Below are 18,939 nucleotides of genomic sequence, written 5' to 3'. Positions count from 1 at the left end.
GGTCACATTTGACTGTATTTTATTATTAAAGCCATTAAAACTGAACCATGCCCATATGTTTACATCTGAAGCGGAGTAACAGTGATGTCTGGAGGTGGGCAGAGAGGCACTGGATATGATTATGTGCTTTCTTTTTTTCTGCTTTTACTATCCCACATGGTGAAGGTGAGAGAGGCGGGGGAGGGGGGAGACAGAAGAGACTTTTTAGGCTGCTGGAAGAACTAGTGAGGACTGAGATGGCTTTGAATTCATGTCCTGTGTGAGCCTGAAGTGGTGAACTGCCCTAAAGAAAAACAAAAACAAAACTAGCCTGCATATATCTATGTTCACTTAAAAGGCATTATTAGAACACAAGAGGCTAGTTACTGATATGAAATGTACAGCTGGGTCAGGGCCTTCTGACCATTAAAGCACACAAAACAAAGCTGCTGTGTGTCATGTTCTTAGGGCAGCAGTGACATCAGTGGTTAGTAAAGATGGAGGCTTGAAACATGTAATGATGACATAACCGTCCCCTTCTGATGATGCAAACACTAGGCTCAAAAGTTTCGGAGGCCTTTTATATAATATAACCTCCCTCTATCCTTAAAACTATTGCATGATCACATTTCAGCTTTTAAAAAACAGAACCAAAATAAAACAAAAATGGCATCTGCCTTAGTTCTCTAGTGTCTTTGCTTTACAATTTGTACATCCAGTGGTAATAACAAACCCAGCGGTATATAAGGTAGAAATAAAACAAACAAAAAATGGAACATTCAAATATATTACACGCTTGCACAGGGAGGGTCCCACTGGAAAGCTGGCGACCTGAAGGACAACTTTCACTAAATACACTGGATTTGAGAGAAAGAAACCTAAAAAAGGACAAATGAACAAAATGCAGAAAAGTACTTGCAAATACTTAACATTCACTATATACAGATACAGGGCTCGCTTGGCTGTCACCATGAAGAAGACGACGACGACAGGGGCGGCGACAGCCCGGCTGTCCCAAGCATCATACATGCAGTGGAGCTTCGTAAGAGTTAAAACGCCTATAGACAGCAGTGACGGACATCACTAAAAGCTACAGTCATACACTTGGAGTATAGTCACTCGAGTTTCTCCTTTCGGCTTGTTTGGAAGAAATCCCCCAAACGCGAGAAAAGAAAAAAAAGGTCCAGGAGCACTGTTGGGCTAACACTGATGAAAAGAAAAAGCAGAGGGAGATGATGTTTATGTACAGATGCACATTCTTGACATCTCAGGTCATCCTCCTGCTGCTGTGGAGCAGGCTGCGTGTGCGGGGGTCCGAACAGAAAGCGATGTGAGGCGGCCCGTCCTTTTCCTTCTGTGTAAACAATGGAAGCGTCGGCGTGAAGCTCTGCTTCTGTTCAGTAATGGCCAAAATTTAAAAAAAAGAAAAATTCAAACTTGAAAAAAAAAAAAATCAGTGCAATAATGTAGGCAGACAAATGACACGACAAACAAATAAGACTGTACAGCTTCTGAAGAAAAACACGGAATGAAACCCTTGTAAACTCATCTGTCCTCCCGCTGCCTTCTCTTAAACTCTGCAGGTAATAAATACACTTGCTGTAGCCGCCTACAGGGGTTTGCAGGCAAACTTCTCTGCCCTCCATCTTCTACAGCTACACGTACGCACGCCTTTTTTAACTCATAAAACCTACTCAGCTAAGTTGATCTGAAATGTAAAGATGATGTTGCTAGAACATAGTTACTTTCTCTATAAATAGCTTGAAAATAAATATACCTCACATAGTATCACATTGTCTGTAGGATCGTTTCTGTCACGTTTCTAGAGCGGTCGCCGCTGAAGGAGTCGTTCTCCGTGCGCTCCCAATCCTGCGTTCTTACTGCACAGCAACTACTCTGGGGTTAAACCCCTCCTATTTGCACTAAGCCTGTGTCTCGAGAGGAAAGCAGCTTTAACTCGAGCAGGTGAGAAGTGGGACTTCTGCAGCGGCTCCCTTTAACCAAACTCTCTCCTATGACAAGTTCAGCACTGGTTGGCAAATCATCAGCTGCGCTGGAAACTCATCACGGTGCAGAATAAAAACAAAAAACAAGACCTTAAAAGACATTCCCTTATTTCTATCATACTTTAAAACGATTTCTTGCTTTTTGTCATATACACGTATATATTTTAAAAAAACAACTTTCTTTTATCTTTCACCACAGTTAGTTGTGACAGGAACGGCAGAGCGCCCGAACCAATCAGAAACAGACATGTACGGGGCACACGGACAGGGACACCATAAATAAGATATCGAGTGGGGGACGGGGAAAGAACAGCGTCGCCTCTTCGTGGCTCTACTTTTTCTGCAGTGTCGAGTCTCCGGATAGAAGAGCTTTTAAGTTTTGTAATTCCTCTCTCCTCGGCATTTGTGCCTGGCAGCAACGCACCGTCCAAAGAGCTCAGGAGAAGAGAGGAAGAGAGTTGGTCAGCGGCAAAGGTAGAGTAATAGTAGTAGTAATAGTAGTAAAGGTGGTGGTGGTGGTGGTGAAGGCCAGGGGGAGGGGGTGGGTGTGGTGTTGCCCCGTAACAGCATGCTAGTCCTGGCTGATTCTTTTTGTTGTTGTTGTTTGATCGGTGAGGGAGAGATGGTCCAAAAAGCAGGTGCTCACAAGAACGCCATCACTCAGATATGCTCGCCAGAGGAGGGGTGGAGAGGGAGAGTGAGGGTCGTCCATTTATCCATCCACGCTCTGCTCACACTCCCCTTCCCTCTTCATCCTCTTACTCCTCCTCCTCTACACCAGCTGGTAGCCCGAGCCAGACGTCTGGTCGTATTCTATTGTGTACTGTGTGGTCCAGTCCACCGTGACGGGCCGGATCAGGCCGCAGCAGCGGATTTCAAAGAAATCTATGAGGTTTCTGATGCAGCCGTGACTACAGAGAGACATGAGAGGGGAATTAATGCTGCAAGCTTAAGCATTCTATACATACACATATAGCAGCCTGTTATCTGCCCTCTATTTATTCATTAATTTATTCAAACGTCTTTGCACTCTGCACCATTGCACGTATAAAAATGCTATACTGCTGTGTTAAGTACACTGAGACAAAAACAGAGCCGAATTCTTTCTCTGTGTACAAATACAGGCCAAAGAAATCTATACATCAGAAATTCAACCCTCCGAATTTAATACAATGATACATCTGAGTGAAATTACCTGCACTATCTGGTACTAATATCTAGTGTTCGACTATATGCCAGTACTGTTTAGAAATGTTTTTCCCCCTAAACGTAATCAGTTCAGTAAAGGTCCTGAATCTATTTTGCCTTATTTCAAATTGATGCATTTTCCTGTTATGGTACCAACTAAAAACCAAAAATCTTTCACTTTTTTGAGGAAATTCAAAGCCGAGAAACTGACCTGAACAGCTGCTAATTGTCCATTTTAGAAAGAAATCACTAAATAGAAAAAACCTGCTTCTGTTTTCTTGTTTTTCACTTTTTGACTTAAAAAAAAATTCTGTTTCTCACCCTCAATAGTTTCTTTGGAAATAATATTTAAAATGATGCTTACACTGAAGTGAGTTTAAAAAAGACAACACTGCTGGGAGAAGTTGGTGTCGTTAAACTTTTAAGAATGTAAGAAAACCACAAACTCCTTTTTCCCCTCACTGTGCAGAAGCATCCTCTGCTCCAAAGCTGGATGAGACAATGGTTTAACCTCAGCTGCAGCTTCAGTGAGCTGGTGAGAATGAAGGTCGCTTACTTAAAGGGGCTCTCGATGGAGGTGGCTGTAACTTTAAAGTGCTTGTATCTCCGAGCGTTCATCCTCTCGTTGGTGGTGATTCCGAGAGCGGCGATCTACAAGATGTCAGAGCAAAGAGGTGAGCTGCAATGTAGCACGTAACTCGCTACTGAGAGTCAAAGCGATTACAGCTGTTCTCACTTATATCACAACACCTCCTCTCTGCTTTTTCCGATGTAAACTTGCCGTAAACTCGTACCTGATAGAGCTGACACATGATGAGCACGGCCACCCACATGAAGTGGAAGACACTGTTGAGGAACATCCAGAACATCCAAGGGGAGCAGGAGGCGATCTGTGTCAGATAGAGCCAGAAACCATCCTTGGCGTAACTGGTGGCGCAGTGGATCCTCCAGTCTGATTGGGGGAGGAGCGAGGGAGAATCAAAGGCGTTAGCAGAGAAACAGGAGCGGCGTGAGAAATGAGCAACATTTTTAAAAGCGGTATGTTCTGCTTACAGGAGATACAGCCGTACATCATCCAGCAGATCATGCAGAGCAGGAAGAAGAGGTAACCCATGAAGTAGCGGTGATTCCCACTTCCTGTACACAAGAAACAAGTGTCCTAATGTCACAGCGATACACGTCCAGTTCTCAGTTTAATTGTTTGAACAGAACTGAAGGTTAGACAACAGAGAAATGCAGAAGTAATTCCCATCATTCATTAATGCAGTGCTTCAAGTTAAGAACATGATTACTTGATTTGAGCTTCTCCCTTAAAACTCTGCCCTGTCACTCGAATAATCGCTGCTCATGCACACGTGGCTCTGTTCTTCCCCAACACTGCACCTTTACTTTCACCCACACTTCCTGTGCTCCAGGTTAAGCTCTCTTTCTTCTCCGAGCATCAAGTTCCTGGTTGGACTCGTGCTGTGCTGGACAATAAAGAGCAGTCTGATCCACTTGACTCTCTCTGAAATGAAGATGGACTGTATCTCTGTAGATAACAGTCTTGACATCGACTCTAACCCAGACTTTTGCCAAATACTGGACTCTGACTCTCTACAGAGATCAAGGAAACGTTGGCATGTGCTAAACAAAAAATATCAGCTGTTCATCCTTTTCTCTTGAAGTTCAGCTACATTTTTACTCAAGGTTTTGCACACATATCTGCAGGTTTTAACTAGTTAAATGTTGTTAAAATACTTCTTAACAACTTTAAAATGTGGATGGATGGACCAGCAGAGACACAGTGCATCATCTGATTGCTTTTATACATTTTCAACCTACATGTATACCATCCTGAGTGTCTGTGCATGAAATGTCCATGAGAATCACATATTTGAGTAGGACAGGCTTTAAAATAACCTTAAATAACCGAGTCCAGTGTTCAGAGAGAGACTTTACAATGGGCCAAAAGCAGAGCTTGACATTACTGGTTACATTTGTTTAATCAAAAAATTGAATTCTTTCACTTCAGGATTTAAGGACCCAGTTTTATTGTGCAGGAAAACATTCATTAACTTGGGGGTATGCAGGCATGTTGTATGATTTGTTACGCTACGGTTGCGCAGCAGTTTTTGGGTAAAAATACAATATTTTAATATTAGTAATATTCAATTCAGTGTATATAATTGTATTGACTGGGTTTATGAGCTCTGTGGTGCCAGCAGGCTGAGAGGACTGTCAGGAGGAGGGACCTGCTGTTTGTTCAGACTGTTTCCTCACTTTCAAAGCTTCATTCTGACCGCATGCTTTCAAAGTGTTACAAGCCCTCTGCCACGCCTTCCTTCCCCTATTATCTACACACTGCTTTCACACCACAATCCTCAGCACACATACTTTCCATTAGCACTTCATTTTAAGGCTGGTTTGCTTTGTGCTCCTCTTCATTTCCTGCACCCTGTCATTAAACCATTCGTCATTGTTGCCTCGACTCTTTGTTTTTACAGGTTCTTTACTTTCTATGACAAATTATTACCTGCTTGTTTATTTGTCTTAGTGGCTGTGCATTAACTCTAGCCTTAAGGCGATCTACACTACGGCCCTGCTAGTGTTCCACGACGTGGCAGTAAAAACCTATATACACTAATTTGTCTCTCTGTTGTGCAGCAGCAGAGTAAATTGAAAGCAGAGCCTTCAGTCAGAACAGCTTCGCTGTAGCTTTTATAAAACACAATGAAAAAAGACAGCTGTGAATGTGGGGAGGAAAAACATGAGCTCTTCGGAAGTGCGTGTGCTGTTGTGATCCTCGTAAATCTGCAGTGCTGGTTCTTAACGTACCCACACAGTTCCCCACCCAGGGACAGTGGTGGTCAAACTTGGCAATGCAGCGGTTGCACACGGCGCAGTGTTTGGACCGAATGGGCTTCCGTATCTGCGGGGAAAAACAAATGATACGTCTTTAGCGTTATCTGTTTTGCTGGAAGTTACAGATGCTTGGGGGCAAAAACAAACAAACAAAAGAGTTTTACCAAACAGGTGCTGCAGAATATGCTCAGATCCAGGCTGCCTGTCTCTGCAAGCTCCACAATTGTCTGGGGAGGTTTAAAAAAAAAAAAGAGAGAGAAAGAGAGAGAGAGAATGAAAACCCTAGAAATTCATCTTTGGCATTGCAACACAAGACCAAGCTGAGGCTGAATGCTCACACTGGAAGCTTGGCTGACTCACAGTGAATTGGGACAAAGGCTTATATGAATTTAAGATCTCAATTCAATTTCAATGCCTTTCTTTTTACGGCCCAGTTCCTGCGTTAGCTAATGTTGTTCCTCTTGTGTTTTATCAGCTTGCTTTAACAACAAATCTCAAAGTAAATAAATCCAAAATTCGACATCAGAGGACAGCAAGAGTTGGACGGGGATCCTCCACAGGGAACAGAGGGCTCTGTAGCCTTTGTTCTGAGGTGACTGCCCAGCCGCTGCACTGTGCTAACAATGCAGGGTAAATTTAGCTCTCATCAATCACAGGATGGGGATGTGGGGCCCGATAACAAGAAGAGCCTCTGTTGTCTCCTATTAGTGTGTGATAATGAGAGGAAGAGAGACATTAGCCCTCATGCCAGCATACACCAACACGTCAAAACAAACACTAAGCTCAGTCCACAAGAACAGCCTCTCTGTGAAATACACCCCCGAAAAATTAACAGGTTTTACCTTTTTCTTCTGCTCCTCGGATGCTTTGATGATTCCTGGATCAGACTTCCAGGATTTACCAAAGTTGTAGAACAGAGCCAGGGTGTTAATGAGGAAGGGCACATGGACGGTGGCAAAGGGGAGATGTGCATGAGGTCAAGGAAGAAGACAGGATTCCATTTGTTACTTTAACGGTGAGCTCCTCGGTTTAAACCAGTGTAACAGCCCCGGTGGCCGATGCAAGGCGATAAGAAACAGCATCGTGCTTCAGCCAAGTCTAGACACATTTATCTTGTTGGAGATGTAACACTTTATCAGCAAACTGTTTGAAACCCATTCTAAGCTGGGAATGTTTCACATTCCTGAGTTATAAGAGAAGCAGCGTGGAATTTACTTTCCCTGGAAACTACTGCATTATTGTGCAAGAGAATAGAAACACCCGGCCCGATCTGTTGCTTCAGGAAGTGTTACTACACTGACGGCAGCTTGAGTTAGACTTTCCCTCGTCATAGCAGCTTGACTACGAGGTGAACTGTGGCGCAGGGAGCAGCTCTGTCTCATCTCCACCCACCCAAGCTAAAGAGGGAGCGTCAGCCTGTCAAAGCAGCTCGTAGCAGCTTCTGATTTAAACAGTTAATGTATTTCACAGAGAATCAGAGTTATTACATAACTGAGTTAACACATCCATCTAAGAGCATGTAAGGCCAGTTCATCATAACAGAGATGCTCTATTCCTCGGCGAATACGCAAATCAGCAGCCTGTTTCACGGTCCTGTGTTTACCCGTAGACAGTGTGCGCTGTGCCAGCTTTTGGCTGCAGTCTAAGTCAGCTTTGCAGGTGTGCATGACTCAGCTGAATCCCAGAGAAAACAGCAGAGTCACACTGTGAAGTCCAAACTGCCAAATACTCACCTCTGTGTCTGAGAAAAACCTGGAGTGACATGCAGATGTGAAAAAGTACCAGAAAATTCAGACCAACACTAAAGCATGAAGCAGAAAGTGATTCAACAAACTACAGCCACATGATTTTCAGTCTATAGATATAAACACTCTTTCATAGCAGCTGGTTTAATTGGTGTAACTGGCCTCACACTAGTGACTGTGATGCCCATCGACAGCACATTAACTGTGCTCAACATCACGGTGATCCTTCTAAAAGGTGGCAAATGTGTTGCATTTATGTGTTGAGATCATATTCGGGAAATTGAAACATCTGAACTGATTCTAACTCAAGTGTATTATAAGCCAAACGTACAGGGATCCTAGATTTGGTATTTAGCTGATTTCCACAATAAAGTATCAGTCTGTTAAGGCATCCAGAAAGAAGAGATTCTATAACCAATAACATAGTTTTGCTAACTATTTGTTCAACATCTTAGTTTACAGTAACTGCTGACTAGAAAGAAAGCTTCTTTTGGCTGTTCCTTTATTCACAGGGGGTCACCACAGAGGGTGGACCACCATGTTTGATTTGGCAGATGCCCTTCCTGCCATAACCTCCAAGAGATCTGTCACCACCCGGGACCAAACACAGGATCGTTTGGTTGTGGGGTTAAGGTGTATACTACTATATGATGGCGCCACTAATATCTGGTAAAATTAGTTAACTTCATGACCACAGCTGCACTGAGGCTGATGGGAACACTTGGAGTTGTGCAGGTATGTAGCCATCTACCAAGATCTGAACCTGAAAATGAGCAGAGAGGAGCCTGAACGCCTGAAGCATATTTAATATGTATCAAGGATTTCATGTGAGCCTCACACTGATGCCCGGAAAAGTCAAAGCATCAGCAAAGTCGCCAGGATACATCACAGAACTATTGCACTTTGAAAAGTGCCTACATTCTTTCTAGAGGCCTGCAGGGGGCGACTCTTCTGGCTGTAAAAAGATGCCTAAGTGCAGAGAATGACCTTATGACCTTAATAAAGATTTTCCTAAATAGTTTATGGTCCAAATCATTTTCTGTTTACACTAAAGCAATAAAGTAGTGGTGAATTTTCAGCTGACATGCTGTGGGTGAAAATTCACCGCTGTGCGAGCATTGCTCAGTTTCTCAGTCAGAACTACCCCCTGGCTTGGTCAGAATCCCCTATTTCAAAATCTCAAACTTGACTGAAAAACAATAATTTAATTTGCAATTGATCCAAAAGTTGGTACATGAAATATGGACCGAACAGAGAACAGGCAGTTCTAGCCACAAGCTAGGCCTTTTAACCAGAAGAGAGAGCTTGGCCTTTTTACTGGCCTTCAAAAAAAGCACATGTTTATTGTAACCATCTAAGCTGTATCATCTTCTGACTCAAATATTGGCTACAGTTGCACAACCTGATCCTTTTTTTAAAATTAAGTGTTGGACACAGAGGATGCACACAAACATTTCATGCTTAACTCTGGAATCTTCTGTCAAAAAAGCTGCATGTAAATAAGAGACGTGACAGGTTACACCAAACCTCCTAACTGACAACACTGAAGCGGCAATAAGGGTTCAGGATAACAGAGATCAGCAGCAAATCACTATTGTAAGCAGCTATGAAGAAGCACTATGACCACTGTGGTTTTTGTTGGTGAGAAAAACCCTCCAGCACCTTCATGACTGCACTGACTAAGTGATAGAGGCCTATACATCCCTTAGAGCGCATTGATCTTCATAAGTGTCTCTGTAAAGACCTGGGTGCTGATACTGCGCCCGCTGAGATGACCCGCTAAGTTAAACACTCTCTGAACCACATAATTGGTCTACTAACTCAATGACTAGTGGAGATGCTGAAGAGGGGCCGGTGATCAATGCCAATCCTCAGACAAATGGGTCTCAATGCTTCCTTGGGGAGTGATGGTCAGCATGTCCCAACAGCAGCCATTTTTCTTTAGAAGGCCTCGGCGGTGGAAAGGCAGCTGACACAGAGGCTGAGAAAGAGGTTTCCCAGAGTCATATATGTCACTAATGACAGCATGCAGAGGATGTATAATTAAGCAAGTGCAGGATAAATGGTGCATAGTCATACTGATTATAAACAAAATCTGCATGATTGCCACAAGTCTCTATACTCTCCTTCCATTTCAATGCCATATTTGAACCATTTTCAGACATTAACCTGCTTGAAACCCACTTAGGAGAAACGTCTTCCCTTCTTTTCCTTCTTAGTACTGAGGGAAATATGATCCAAGTCTGGAAAAGACTTAAACGTGCTCTTACAGAGCTCCACCCACGTCACTTGATCCCATTTCAACAGCAGGCCTGAGAACAATAATGGACTCACAACGGCAGAAAGTGGGTCAGAACTCTTAGTTTAAACCTGGGAGGAAGAAGAAAGGTGTGCAACGTGTCTGTCAAACTCTTTCTGTCAAATTCTGGTCATTAATATTTTGACTGCCTGCTTATTACAAGTCTGTGTGAATCTGTGGATTTCCCCACAGCATCAGGTGGGTGGGGGTGGTGGGACGTCAAAGTTCAAAACAAGTTCATCTGAGCTGCAGGCATGCATGAAGCTGGGGAGTCGTCCAACCTCCAGTGCAGGGCCTCAGTGTGCAATTTGTTTAACCGGGCCCTGCAGGGTCAGAGAGGGTAAGCCAATGCCTCCCCTGACAGCACAGTCTGGAGAATACAAAGAGGACATTCGAGTACGCCTTAAACAAAGTGCTAGATAGAGCTGGAACAACTTTCTGACAAGCATACGGGTGAGGGACGAGATGAGTCACCCATCGATGTTAAACTCATTTTTTGGAAAATCTGAATTGATCTCCGTCCACCACAGTTGCATAAATAACAGGAATAGGAGCTGGGTGAAGCAAGACATGCAGTCAGTGGAGTGAACACATGATGGAAATATGACATTTTCACATTGATATACTGTATATCAGCTGTTATTTTCTGCCTCTAGTAACACAAAAATGTCACACTAAATGGACTTTATGGTTGATCTGGTTTATTTTGAAGCCTGCTTTCATTAAACTTTCTTCCTCAAATATGGAGATGAATGTCTACTTGTACCCCTTTTTGTGCATTAAAAAGACTGAACACAATGAAATTGTTAGAAAGTCCAGGAAAGAGTGGCTAAAACTGTGGCTGTTAGTCTCTTATAGCAGCAAGCGCTTATGGCAAGCTTTAGAGAAAACATTCGAGAGATGCTTTGAGTAGCTTTAAACACTTTTACACATGTGGGCAAACAATACATCCAGCTCATCCTTAATCTTAATTTTCTTTTAGTTAACAGCATCAGAGAAATGCTTACTTAAAACCTTTCTGTGTCGCCTGCTGTTGCTATGCAGGAGTGTAAACAGTGACATTACATTTATCATTAAGTTCTAGTTATAAATGATGGTAAATGGACTTGTTCTTATATAGCGCTCATCTACTCTGAGCACTCAAAGCACTTCATACAACTTTATACAATTCATTCACCCAATCACACCCATTCACACAAGCACTTTTTCTAAACTGTTAAGTGCTTAGTGTCTAACATTCATACACAGAGCAACATGGGGTTAGTATCTTGCCCAAGGATATTTGGGATCGAACCACCAGCCTTCCGGTGAGTAGCTGATCTGCTCTACCACCTGAGCTGCAGCCACCCCATGATCCAGTGTTGTCGAGAGCACACCACTTCATTTCCATAAATGAGATTAGAAACATTCTGAGTACTAATGTATAAAACAAGCAGTCGACTTGACAACTGGGTGACAGGCTGACCGGTTTCCAGCAGACATGCCACACTCTGCAGCGCTGCACAAGAAAAGCTGACCTGCCTACACACTCTGGGACATGAATCAGCATGCCCGTCAACTGAATAAGCAGAAGAGACCTCTCACTGCATGCAGATTTATGGTTAAATCTGAAATCTTTCAAAGGGCTTATTTTGGTAAATGATTCATGTGCAAACACAATGTATCACCAGCAAACCTTTGCTCTTTTTCAAGATGAATGCACACATGCTAAGCTGGCAGCTCAAGAGCTTGTCTGCTGCTGTAATAGAGCTGTGTCAGCAATATATGGTCAATGCAATCCAAGTGCACCAAACATGCGTGAGAAATCTGCCGAGGACACCAGCAGCATTTAAAAAAAAATAACCAAAACGATCTTCAGAGCAGCGTTATCTTTTTCAACAAACTCAGGCCAAAGGTATCCTGCTCTCGCTTCCCATTAGGATAGCAACGAGGCAGAAAATTAAATGCCGTCCACAAACGAGACCTCTGCTTTCATTTCCTGTAATTAGCAGCTTCGGAACAGAAAGCCAATTCTTTCACTGATTAAAAAAAAAAAAGCAGCAGCAGTGCTGGGAGCAACAGGCACTCGCTCTGTTAGTCTTCACCTACCAGCTGCTACACTACACGCTCTCACAAATATTAACACAGCTGCAGAAAACTAAGGAGCTCCTTCATTTAGACACGCTCGAGCTTTATGATTCCACTTGTTTCATGTATTTTCAATCAGCTCCTTCTGCTCTTTGCATAAACATCTCTCTCCTCTGACGCACCTTTATTCCAACTTGCTGCTCTGTAACCTGCTCACACAAGCAATTTTCCTGCTAATCTTTAGTCAGCTTCTGCCAAAAGTATAAGCTTTATTCTACAGGGTGGGCCATTTGTATGGATCCACCGTAATAACATGGGAATGGTTGGTGATATTAAAGTCCTGTTTGTGGCACATTAGTATATGTGAGGGGGCAAACTCCTCCAGATGGGTGGTGACCATGGTGGCCATTTAGAAGTCGGCCATCTTGGATACAACTTTCTGTGATGAGCCGCTGTGCGAGGACATCAGTCTTTACTCTCTCTGAGGAAAATTTAGTATCACTCACAATATCCGTGCAAAAAAAGTGTAAAAACTGTTTTCGGAGCAGAAAGCAGTGATATTATTTGGAGATGGTCTCAAACAGAAAACTTTCCATGAACGGTTATGTTGAATTAACTCGTGTGTAGTTTTGGACTTAAGCTGATTTAAGAGTCTTTTGCAGAGAGAGAGACTTGCAATGTGGGGATTCAGTGTTTGACACTGCTTTATTATCAGCACTGTGGCTGCTGCTTTGAACAAGCACTAAAAGATTTAAAAAATTGTCTCTGAGGATTCAGCTTGACGAATTCCTCAGCATCCACTGCTGATCTATTTGTTAAAAAAGGCGATCAGTTAGCTTCTTGTGAAGCTCTTTTCAGCCTGCCGCTCTCATATTTTTCTTGGACTTGTGTGTGTGACACATCATTTAACTGTAAAAATTCTGGTCCACATCTTTGGGTTAGTTCACTTATATGTTAAAGCAGTATCTTAATCTTGATTATGGACAAGGTATGCGACAAAGTACCCTTTCATGAATCAGTCCATAAATACGAGTACATGTTTTGTAATTGTGATTGCTGGGTGTGGAGATCTTGTACAGGGTGGGCCCATTTATATGGATGCACCGTGATATTAAAGTCCTGTTTGTGGCACATTAGTATATGTGAGGGGGCCAGACTCCTCCAGATGGGTGGTGACCATGGTGGCCATTTAGAAGTCGGCCATCCTTGGATACAACCTTTGTTTTCAATAGGAAGAGGGAATGGTGAACACATCACACTTATTGGTAATGTCACAAGAAAAACAATGGTGTGCTTGGTTTCAACGTAACCTTTATTCTTTCATGAGTTATTTATACAAGTTTCTCTTTGTTTCACAGCCATTGACATGTCGAAGAGGTTAACACTTGAGGAGCGGCATTCGAATTGTGTTGATATCTGGTGAACGCAGTAACCGGGTCATTGCAGCAGATTTTAATGCAAGACACCCTACGAGACCACCCATCTCCCATGCTACAGTCAGCAAACTGCTTGCTAAGTTTCGTGAAACTGGTTCAGTGTTGGATTTGCCAAAATGTGGACGCAAGAAAACTGTCAGTAATGAAGAAACATCAGATTTTGTTCAGTGATGAGGCAAACTTTTATGTGACTGGTGAAGTTAACAAACAAAACCACTGCTATTGGTCTGACACTAACCCACATTGGATGGATCCCTCCAAGACTGTTGGAACAACAAAAGTGATGGTTTGGTGTGGTATATGGGGTACAACGATAGTGGGTCCATTCTTCATCAATGGAAACCTCAAGGCCACTGGATGTTTGAAATTGCTACATGATGATGTGTTTCCCTCTTTGTGCACTGAAGCTGGCACGTTCCCTGAGTTTTTCCAGCAAGATGGTGCACCACCACATTATGGGTGCCAGGTCCGAGCATTCCTAGATGAACAGTTTCCTGGAAAGTGGATTGGTCGTCGTGGGCCAGTTGAATGGCCCCCAAGGTCTCCCGATCTGACCCCCTTAGACTTTTATCTTTGGGGTCATCTGAAGGCAACTGTCTATGGTGTGAAGATACGAGATGTGCAGCACCTGAAACTACGGATACTGGATGCCTGTGCTGGCATTTCTCCTGCGGTGTTGCTATCAGTGTGTGAAGAGTGGGAGAAGAGGGTTGCATTGACAATCCAACACAATGGGCAGCACATTGAACACATTTTATAAGTGGTCAGAAACTTGTAAATAACTCATGAAAGAATAAAGTTACGTTGAAACCAAGCACACCATTGTTTTTCTTGTGACATTACCAATAAGTTTGATGTGTCACATGGCCCTCTTCCTATTGAAAAAACAAAGGTTGTATCCAAGATGGCCGACTTCTAAATGGCCACCATGGTCACCACCCATCTGGAGGAGTCTGCCCCCTCACATATACTAATGTGCCACAAACAGGACTTTAATATCACGGTGCATCCATATAAATGGCCCACCCTGTACAAGATTCTCCACACCCAGCAATCACATTTACAAAACATGTACTCGTATTTATGACTGATTCATGAAAGGGTCTTTGTAGCATGACTTGTCCATAAATCAAGATTAAAGATACTGCTTTAACATATAAGTGAACTAACCCCAAAGATGTGGACAATAATTTTTACAGTTAAATGATGTGTCACACACACAAGTCCAAGAAAAATATGACAGCGGCAGGCTGAAAAGAGCTTCACAAGAAGCTAACTGATCGCCTTTTTTAACAAATAGATCAGCAGTGGATGCTGAGGAATTCGTCAAGCTGAATCCTCAGAGACAATTTTTTAAATCTTTTAGTGCTTGTTCAAAGCAGCAGCCACAGTGCTGATAATAAAGCAGTGTCAAACACTGAATCCCCACATTGCAAGTCTCTCTCTCTGCAAAAGACTCTTAAATCAGCTTAAGTCCAAAACTACACACGAGTTAATTCAACATAACCGTTCATGGAAAGTTTTCTGTTTGAGACCATCTCCAAATAATATCACTGCTTTCTGCTCCGAAAACAGTTTTTACACTTTTTTTGCACGGATATTGTGAGTGATACTAAATTTTCCTCAGAGAGAGTAAAGACTGATGTCCTCGCACAGCGGCTCATCACAGAAAGTGTTTCTAGAAGTGTTTTTAACTCCAGACCATGAAAGCATCGACATTATTTTATTACATTTCTGTTTTTTGGCTTTAGACAGCTGTTTGAATCACTCCCATTTACTCTCTTTTGTCACTGTCAACAATGTCACAGTGATGACCTATCAGGTTTCCAGTGTTACTGAGCTTTGTTTTTACCCTTCTTACAAAAATTGCTAATTTCATCTTCCTGAATATGTTCTCAGTGAGCATGACCTCTAAAGGCAGGCTGTCTTGGTGCTCTAATTTCAGTTCCTTTGATATTTTGTGCATTGGGTGGTGTGGAGTCCACGAAAAACCAAAAGGATATCATTCCAGAACCAATAAAACCAGGTGGTGTACATCCAAAACTTGGTCGCCAGGTAGATTCCCAGAGGGAGAGCGCTGTGCATGGAGTGGTCAAAAAAAGCCCTACAGAGAGAGAAGAGAAGCTGTTTAGCAGTAGGCGGCACTACCTCACTACACTTTCCATGAATGCTATTTGTGCAAACTTTGAACACATCAGCGTGATGCATTCACTGTTGCTAGACTGGATTGTCCCACTTAGTCACAACTTTGGCCCTGAATGACACATTTAACCCTGCTCTTTTGACCACATATGGACTCAAGGAAGTATGACGCTTCATCTCTCTGTGCTGCAGTCAGACAGCTGCAAAAATACACGAAGCCATTAGCTGATGACAAACTGCAGCTTGACTCAACAGCATTTACTCACACGACTATTTGTTAAACCAAGTAAGAACTCCAAGATTGTCAGTAAATATGAAGCTGACACCATGGATGATGAATGTTATTGTAGCCAGAGAGCTAACTGCAAGGCACAGTGAACCCTACCAACAGGCCCAGATGGTGGTGGTAATGGGGATCAAACAATGAGTAACATAGTGTCTGTATGTATGTGTGCATGGAGAAGGGGCCGAGCGTTTGAAAAAGGATGAGACAGAGATGAATCTGTGTCAAGTTGTGATTCTGTTCTGTTCATGTGCAGTGTGAGGACACTTAGGTGTGCGCGATGGTCACACTAAACTCTACAGACAGATTTTTCCTCATCCTAGTGCAACACACATTTCTATCTGATTATTAAAAATGACACATCCTTGTCAGGTGTTTGACTGAGTGCGAATCTTTTGGCAGCTAACAATGTTTCCTGTGGTGTGAAAAACTAAAAGCAGAACAGAAACATTTATGAGCAAAAAAAAAAAAAACAGTTAGACTTTTTCTCTTAAATCCACCTCATGTGAACTCCAGTTCAACTGCTACACCTGAGATCTAATCAACCAACATTTAAATGCACAAAATTACCTAATGATAACAAATGTGCTAAATATGATGTAATAATCTCTTTAGTAATCTCTGTACTGTTGTGATTGAGACATACTTGGAGAGGAACTGCACTGCAACCCAGACACCGGCGTACATGACGCCCTTTATCAGCCAGGAGTCGATGTCCAGGTCAGCGATGAAACCAACTAACCAGATGACCACGAAGGGCGTTCCCAGCATCACCTTCTGCCTGAACTCCTGGAGGAGCAGAGACACGTGGACAGGACAATGAGGGGGAGGGAGAAATGGTAAGTTTGACTTTTCTGACAGATGCCATGATTTCAAAGTGTATTTTTCAATTAACTGTCTGTTTATACCACTCAAAGCTGTAAGTCCTTTGACCCTCTCCTTGATAGTTGATGTTGACAAAAATGCATAAGACCTTTTGACCCTGGGTTGCGTAATGAATCCATATTGATAGCCTGACCAGATTTTTTTAATCTCCATTGATATTCTCCATAACTTTAAAGCTTTTTAGACCAGAAGGTTAAAAAAAAAAAGGTTTCCATGGCAAATATCTCAATTTCAAGCAGCAATTTAATCAAGTTAGCTGCATTCTACAACTAAACCTACAACTAAAGCTCACTACAGCACACAGCCTGAAACTAAAGGCTGGACTAATGTGGACACCCCAAAATGGGATGGTGAGTTTATCTTCTACTTCTCAAATCTATAAACATATTCACAGTTTGTTTGTGTTCTAGATTTCTGTCTAATTTACCTTAATTAGCTAAGAGTATCCAGGGAGACAGACAGAAAGATGGAAACAGAAAAATGAAAGCAGAGTTCAAACAGAATTTTAAGCACTGTTAATAACTACTGTTCTAAAAAATCTCTTGAGAGAAAGGGGAAAAAGTCTGTATCTTCTATGAGAGTGGGAATTATTAACCACAGACATAGGTTACTCTGGCTTTAACGCCCACTTAACACATCCCACATTCAAGCATTCAGGCTCAGTCAAGCTCAGACTTTGATCAGAAAAAGGTTCTTTATCACGATGGAAGTGAATGACCATGATGACGCATCATAACAGATCTGACTCTCTGGCAACTGCAGACATGCTGTGGCAGTGCAGAAAGAGGCTAAGCCTGAGCAGGCTGGTCTGAGCATGTCTGTTGGAAATGAAAAGATGAAAGAGCTTTAATGGCAAAGTTTAGACAGCTGGACCTGATTTTATTCTTCAAATGCGACTTGGACTGCTACATAATGATAATCGTTTTTTGTGTAGCATTGATGTTGTGCCTTTCACTTATTTACAAAGCCTCTGCGCTTGGTTTCTGGCTAGTGTAACCATGTCTGTTTCTACCTTGTCCATCTTCAGTCTCTTCAGGTAGGACGGGCTGTCGTAGCCTTTGGCCTGCCGTGCTTCCTGTAAGTGATTGATCATCCAAACGTTCTTCCTTTGCTTGGCAAGATCCAGTGGTGTTTCGCCCTGAAAAATAATAAAAAGAACAGCTGCTGCATACATTTAAAAGACAAATTTTAGCTGTGTGCGCACTGAAAGAAGATCCAGAAGAGGCTGCCATCCTGGCTAACAGCCTGGCATGGTTACAGGGAGATTCACAGAGAACCGTGGCTTACCTTGATGTTCTGTGCATCGACGTTAGCGTTGGCGTCCAGCAGCAGGCTGATGACGGTGGTGTTGCCGGCCAGCACGGCCCAGTGCAGCGCCGTGTTCTTGTGATATTTGTCACCCAGGTTGACAGACACGTTGAAGGTGAGTAGCAGCCGGGTGGGATCCACACTGTCACACAGAGGAGGAGATCCAGGCAAGATGAGTCAAACTAAAGTAAAGGGCATCTTACAAACAGGCTCTTCATAAAAAAATGGTTTTATTTACACACTTCCTAATCGTGAAAGCTTCGCGCTGCTACATTGCAACCATTTCCTTCTATATGAACCACGAAGTTAAAATGCAAAATCCCAGAAAAACAGCTGATTAGGGAATATTCATATGAAGCTGAGTAGCAACATGAAGAACCCGCCTTTGTGTGACCAGTGTGTATATAATTATTAAATACTATAACTAACTCTAAGTTCTACTATAGAATTAACATATCTTGTCAGTGGTAAATTACAGCGGTAAGGGAAAGTATGCCAACCCAGTGGAATTTCCTGTTTTTTTCCTCAATTGATTGGTTGTAAAACGGGACCTGATCTTAATATAAGCCACAAGTACACAAGAAAACACAGAAACAATTAGAATCTTCTGTGGTTTTACTGAACTTTATTGCATTGCTGGTGGAAAGTCTTGTATTTAATAACTGTGCAGACCTCCTTCAGCAGCAACAACAGCACACTAGCATCTTTGGGAGCGAATTCTAAGGACGTCTGATGTCAACAGCTCTCCGAGATGACT

The 18,939-nt window shown here is 42.6% G+C and overlaps 1 protein-coding gene across 1 annotated transcript in view; it reads right to left on the bottom strand.

Moving 5' to 3' along the window:
- Window positions 1–2: 2 nt before the first annotated feature.
- Window positions 3–18,939, bottom strand: part of zdhhc17 (zinc finger DHHC-type palmitoyltransferase 17) — a 34,396-nt gene continuing 15,459 nt past the window's right edge. The window contains exons 7-17 of the mRNA XM_040050824.1: window positions 18,162–18,324; window positions 17,887–18,012; window positions 16,636–16,778; window positions 15,568–15,668; window positions 6,860–6,984; window positions 6,182–6,244; window positions 5,991–6,084; window positions 4,227–4,310; window positions 3,968–4,125; window positions 3,730–3,824; window positions 3–2,896 (exon numbers count right to left, since the gene is read on the bottom strand). Coding sequence (XP_039906758.1) covers window positions 2,758–2,896; window positions 3,730–3,824; window positions 3,968–4,125; window positions 4,227–4,310; window positions 5,991–6,084; window positions 6,182–6,244; window positions 6,860–6,984; window positions 15,568–15,668; window positions 16,636–16,778; window positions 17,887–18,012; window positions 18,162–18,324 — 1,291 coding nt within the window. The 3' untranslated portion in view covers window positions 3–2,757. The remainder of the gene's footprint in view (window positions 2,897–3,729; window positions 3,825–3,967; window positions 4,126–4,226; window positions 4,311–5,990; window positions 6,085–6,181; window positions 6,245–6,859; window positions 6,985–15,567; window positions 15,669–16,635; window positions 16,779–17,886; window positions 18,013–18,161; window positions 18,325–18,939) is intronic.

Source organism: Simochromis diagramma, unplaced genomic scaffold, assembly GCF_900408965.1.
Source record: "Simochromis diagramma unplaced genomic scaffold, fSimDia1.1 OVJJ01000131.1, whole genome shotgun sequence".
NCBI lineage: Eukaryota > Metazoa > Chordata > Actinopteri > Cichliformes > Cichlidae > Simochromis > Simochromis diagramma.
This window is presented reverse-complemented; position numbering and strand designations above follow the sequence as displayed.